Raw genomic sequence first — 6,000 nt, forward strand, 5'->3', positions numbered from 1 at the left:
TAGTTGCATGTAGATTTGCTGTGTTGAGCATTAGAATCTACAGAAGCTGCTTTGGGTTTTAAATTAGTCCTAATCATAATTGAAGGAAGTCAGTCCCTTTCTTGGTTTTCTTCCTTTTGAAGGTTTTTTTTTTTTTGTAATTGCTGATATAAAGCATCACCTGAAGAAGTGATGCTCTGGTTTTTCTTTCTTTTTCTTCTCTTCTGTTTATTATCCTTTTGCTCATAAGCAATAATAGAGACTATAAAACAAATTTCATCAAATATGTAAGATATTTGATATCAAGTATCGATAATTGCACTGTGAAAAGAAGAAAGAGTTTGATGCATCTGACACAGATAGTACAAATATTTCTGTTTAACCATATGCAAGAAGTAAGATGGAGATTATAAGTTAATGGAAGGTAAAATTAAGTTTTCAAGAATTTTGCCCCAAAGTCTAATAGATAATATAAATTGCATTAAAATAGTATAATTTTACATCATTACAGATGCTCTCTCCTGAATTGTGTGACCAATGTTAACACAATGCCATATATTATGTGTAAAATAGATTTGTATTTTCATTTACCATGATATTTATACAATATTGAATGATCTTAAAATCACACAAAAGACTTCAAACAAATCTTGGAAAGGTGGCTTTACCTTACCGTTTTTTTTCTCTCAGACATAAATGTTGCATGGGTTGCAGTGATAGTTTTTAATATTTGGGCTTTTAGTCTAAAAATATCTTTTAGATAAACTGGTGCTGTGAATTTTCTTCAATTTAGTGTTAACATTCAAACAGTGCTACACTTACAATTGTAGTAGTGATAACAGTAGAAATACATTTAGAAGCATGGATTGCTGTGTTTGACTGTTACAATATTTGTTTCAAAGAAACATAATTTGGGTATGTATGTACGTATGTTTGTATCATGCAAAACATGACTAACACCTTTGTATCCTGCTTCCGTGTAAAGCTACTGCTAACTTGGGACCTAGCACAAAAGGTAACTAAAATCATCTTCCAAAGAGAAGACACATCAATGTAAACAGTGATTTTTACAATTCTATTTTTTAATGTGCCCACATATATGGTAGTGCATTTTGCCCTAGTTTGTGTCCCGTACTGAAATGATGGATTTTTTTTTCTTGAATGGCAGTAAACAAATGTTTATCAAGAAAGCTTGCCCATTATGAACTGTCAGTCCACACTTCCGCAGCATAGTCTTGATCGCTTGCATACTACTCTCATCAAGGCACCCAAAAGCTTCCTTCATACAATATGTACCTCGTTTGTAAAAAGCGCCTGTAACTTGTATACAGCATATGAATCATGTCGCTGCCTGAGTATCTCATGCATAGCAAGTATTAGCCCACATTGAAAAGCTTTGTCATATATGCCGTCACTGCCAATATATCAGAAATGGTGCGTCATTGCAAAATATTTTGCTTCGGTCACCAGAACAGCGACAGAAACAACAGCAAAAAAAAAAAGATGTACGAGATGAATCAGATATGATATATTAATTTGAGTATCAATCCAATCCAATCTGGGAGCAGAATGTGAAGAGTTTCCGTATCAGGGGTAATGTCCGGGTGGCTGGCGGGGGGAAAGGGGGGAGGGTATGAAAGGCCTGAGTCACCCTACCATCTACCCACTCCACTTTAATTTAGGGTCCATCCATAGGAGCGGAGTCAGTAACCTCTCGAATATGAATTACTTTAAAAAATACAACAACAACAAAAACATAGTTACATGGCTGTCAATGATGTAAAGAATGTTCACAATGTTTAAGTCGATGTTACTAATCTGCCAGGGCTGATAGATGGATGAGGGGGGGGGGGGGGGGAGTATTAGAGAGGATCTCATTGCCAGCAGTGAAAACATCTTGTTTCCTCATGAGGACATGGAGTATTATGATATCACAAAACTTATTATGAAGACAAACAGAGATGTTATGTTACTGTCATTGTGTAGAAAATCTCTTGTGGACACAATGCCTAATTAGCTTCTGTCTTTGAGTGGAAGGATTATTATTATTTATTCATTCTTTTTTGGGATGGATGAGGTAGAATAAGTGAGGGATCAGAGAAGGATAAGAGAAAGCTATAATAGCTGAACAGGATTTTCTGCTTTCTGCCATCTATCTGAATTTATCCATCTGTTTCAGAACCTGTAAACGTCAAAAGACACCAAAAAAAAAAACTCATTTTGTTCCTTATTTCCTCCCCACATTCTTGTTCCTTTACGTCCACTCCTCTGTCTCTTTAACTCTTTTGTTATACCATGTAAACCTCTACCACAACTGTCTCAAACCCAACATGATACCACCCCTCTCCACCCACTCTTTTACTTACCCTTCCCCCATTCCTTCCTACCCCCTTCTCCCACCCACTGCATCCCCTCCCCCTTTCTTCTTACTCCACTCCTGCCCTACACACACACACATCTCCTCACAGGGTCCAGCAGTGCCAGAAGTTCGGCCTCCGACATGGGCTCGAGGATACCCACCCCAAACACCCGCGGTGGGGGCGGGCTGCCGAAGCCAACTGGGCCGGGACAACGCAATGCAGGCAGTACTTCGGGGAGTGAAAGGAGCCGCGGCCCTTCCCCAACACCAGGTTCTTACGGTACATGATGGCAAAAATTATAATGCATATAATGTTAGCATTCCTCCTTACTGTCGTCTTATCAAAATGAGGAAAATGAAATCACAGGGCTCTGATTATGTATAAGTTTTGCAAGCCCACATGATACTGAGGGTACAAAAGTTGATACAAGCCTGTATTTCAAAAATATTGAATTGGTTGCATGTTGGAAGCTGTGATGCAATAGAAAGCTTGTACAAGTCTTTTTTGTAAAACCAGAAATATTTGCAATGTGAAATTGGAACCGGTGGCCTTTTTTATTGGCATGAAACTTTTGTAAATTGGTGACTGGCCTTCAATGCAGTGAGTGGACAAAAACTTTTGCGTGCATTTTACTTTCGTAAATCTTGGCTCCTCACGAAATTTGTGAAAGTTTCATGTATGCCAAAAATTTCAGGTTTTACAGCTTTTCAAAGACACTTTATCCTGATTTTTGGAGTCAAAGATGACATGATGATTACATAATTGTGCAGTTGTACGATATGTAACATTATTGAAACATAATTCTGTCTTTACTCATCATAGATACAACATTCTTTCATTCTTCATTTCTAGGTGCAATATCAGGATCCAAAAGGTCCGCTCCACAATCATCATCTCAGGTCCACCACAGTTCCTCTGGCATCCCATCTACCTCATCCTCAAATCTCAAGCCACCTGGATCATCAGGCGGGGGCAGCTCACGCTCTGCCATGACACGCAGCCCTTCCCCGGCGCTGGCAGCAGCCGCCAAGGGGGCAAACCCAGCCTCCTCCAAGCTGGAGAAGGCCAAACCCCGTTCCAGCTCCGCCCCTGCTCAGAAGGGCATCCCCACCCCCAAGGGTGCTGCACCCCACCAGGGTGGGATGGGGAAGCCGTCTGGCGGTGCAGGTGGTGCTGGAGACAAGGCCGGGACAAAGATGCCTCCCAACGGGAAGGGCTCCATGCTCACAAAGTTGAAGATCTTTGGAAAGGATGGCAAGGCTCCGCCACCAACCACCAAGGAGAAGGAGCCTGAGAAAGCGAAGGAGGTGGCATCAAAGGGGAAGCCAGGGGGAGCAGGAAAGTCTGCGATAGCTAAGCCTGTTCCCCCAAAGAGAGACACCTCGGCGAGCAGGCAGGCTCCAGCAAAGAAGACAATGGCCAGGGACCCAAAGACCCTGCCAGAGATGAAGCTCGAGAAAAAAACTGTGATGAAACCGATTGAGGTGGACACATCCATGGACACCAGGATCCCGGTAGAGAGATCCAATTCAAATGGTCTTGTCTCACCCGGACTAACTCTTGGCTCGAGCAGCCCTAAAAATGCATTGAAAGCGGTTGCTCAGAAGACGATAGGGAGGGCATTTGGTGGAGCGAAGGGAAGGACTTCTCCAAAATTGGACCACAAAGAGTATGTGCAATCAGGCATGATGAACGGAGAATTGAGTGATGAGGGGTCAAAGTTACCAGTGCTGGAGAGCAAACTGAAATCCAAATTGCCCCTTCATGATTCAGACTTGGAACTTAATGTCAGGGGCGGGTCACGAGACTTGGACGGTGCCAAGCCAAGTGGGCTGAAAGCGCCGTCGAGTAAACAGAGCACGAGTAAAGTTAAGCCAGTGCAGACGGTGGCCAGTCAGCAGCACAATATCCCCGGAAGTGCTTCCCAGATACCGAGCTCTCGTAGCATTCCTAAACCGGGTGGTATCCCAAAATCGGGGCTAAAGGCTCCCGGAACTTATGCGTTTCGAAAGAGCGAGCAACTACCTCAGGGCAGCGACAAGGAAGGCGAGGAAAAGATAACATACACAAGGGGTGGTGCCTATAGCCCGGTGCCACCAAAGCCCCAGCCAGAACCTCTGGTGGTGCCAGATAAGGAGGCTTGTGCATCTGAGTCTAGCAGTAAGTCACCTTTGGTGAAGACTCCGTCAGGTGGCAGAAATTCCCTCACGACATCACCGAGTCATAATCGCTCGCCAGCGAACACTGCCACAGTGGCACCGTTTAACTACACCGGCAGTCGACCGCCATCTAAGGACTGCAGTGAAACCAGTATGAGTGCATCAAATGACACCGATTCAGTGAACAGTACGCCCATTCACAGTCAGATCAGCATATCTTCCAACACGAGTCAGTCCTCCGAGAACAGCGTCATTTACCAGCCGAAGGTTGATGAAGAGTTCTGCACAACCGTCTACAAAAATGATAAAGCAGTGACAACCTTTGGCACTCCAAAGCAGCAGCGACCCATGAAAGCCATCCCTGATGTTCCAACCACAAATGACTACGATGTGACAGTAATGAACTCACAGGTGACCACCCGACCGCCTCTGACACGCCCGACGAAGGAGACCACATTCGGGGACAGCATCACTACGCAATTAAAGCAGCCTGCCCACGAAGTGCGCAGGTCCCCCGAATCTCAGCATCCACAGCGGTCATCTAATCTGACAAGGAGAGGGTCACTGGGGTCAGCCTCTAAGCTGACCAACATGTCGACCGTAGCGGTGTCCATCCCCACTGATTCGACCATCGACAGCAGTGGAGGTGTGACCAGCAGAAGCGATCAGCGCTACGGTCCTCTTCTGAGCAAGGTCTACTCCAACTCCATGAGGCGGACCTTCTCCAACAGGTCGCACCTCAATGACCTGCAGTTCACCGACCAGAACCTCATGGACGACTGCAATGACTACGTGAGCGAGGACATCGCTAGTGGGTACGTCAGCGATGGGGACATTCTTCACCGGACGGCCGGGCTTGGGGACATCGGAAGCGGGTACATGAGTGAGGGTGGAGGCACGCTCTATGCCCGTCGCATCGGGATGTCCTTCCGTGTCCGAGATGGGATGGCAGCTGTGAGGGAGTACCTCTCCAAATCCATGGACCTTAGTGATGAAGGAAGGTGAGGAAAGATGTGCCTGTCTGTTTTGTTGTGTCTCTGTCTGTCTGTCTATCTGTATGTCTCAGTCATGTTGTATTTTGCATCTAGCTATTGAAGGAGCTATTTGCCACATTATTCATCAACGATGCATGAAAATCCTCTTTTCTCATTGATTATAACTCCCTCATTTCAGCAAATGGGGAATTTGGAACAGATGAACACAAGACACATTGCAATATGTCACACAATCTGGAAAGGGGATTTTTTTTTTTTTTTGTAATCTCAAAACATGAAAGTGATGAACAGCTCTGATTATTATTATTTTCTATTTACTGCATTCATTCATTCACTCATCATGAACAGGTATATACAAGTCTGTGTACATTTTTTACTTGACTTTTGACTTCCCGTATACTAGTGTAGTGTATTATGAAGGAGGAATCATGTTAAGAAGTCTGTCATTTACTGAGAGTAGAACCTGTTAAAGCATTTCCTCTTAGCACGGTGACCCTGATCATGTCA

General features: G+C 44.2%; 1 protein-coding gene across 3 annotated transcripts in view; it reads left to right on the forward strand.

Annotated features, from left to right (window-relative positions):
* Window positions 1-5,503, forward strand: part of LOC139715890 (uncharacterized) — a 277,465-nt gene extending 271,962 nt beyond the window's left edge. For all 3 annotated transcript variants that reach the window (XM_071627442.1, XM_071627441.1, XM_071627440.1), the window contains exons 8-9: window positions 2,448-2,618; window positions 3,192-5,503. In XM_071627442.1, coding sequence (XP_071483543.1) covers window positions 2,448-2,618; window positions 3,192-5,503 — 2,483 coding nt within the window. The remainder of the gene's footprint in view (window positions 1-2,447; window positions 2,619-3,191) is intronic.
* The last annotated feature ends 497 nt before the right edge of the window (window positions 5,504-6,000 follow it).

Source organism: Diadema antillarum, unplaced genomic scaffold, assembly GCF_040938485.1.
Source record: "Diadema antillarum isolate AM-2024a unplaced genomic scaffold, OU_Dant_1.0 scf00000057, whole genome shotgun sequence".
In the NCBI taxonomy this organism is placed as follows: Eukaryota; Metazoa; Echinodermata; class Echinoidea; order Diadematoida; family Diadematidae; genus Diadema; species Diadema antillarum.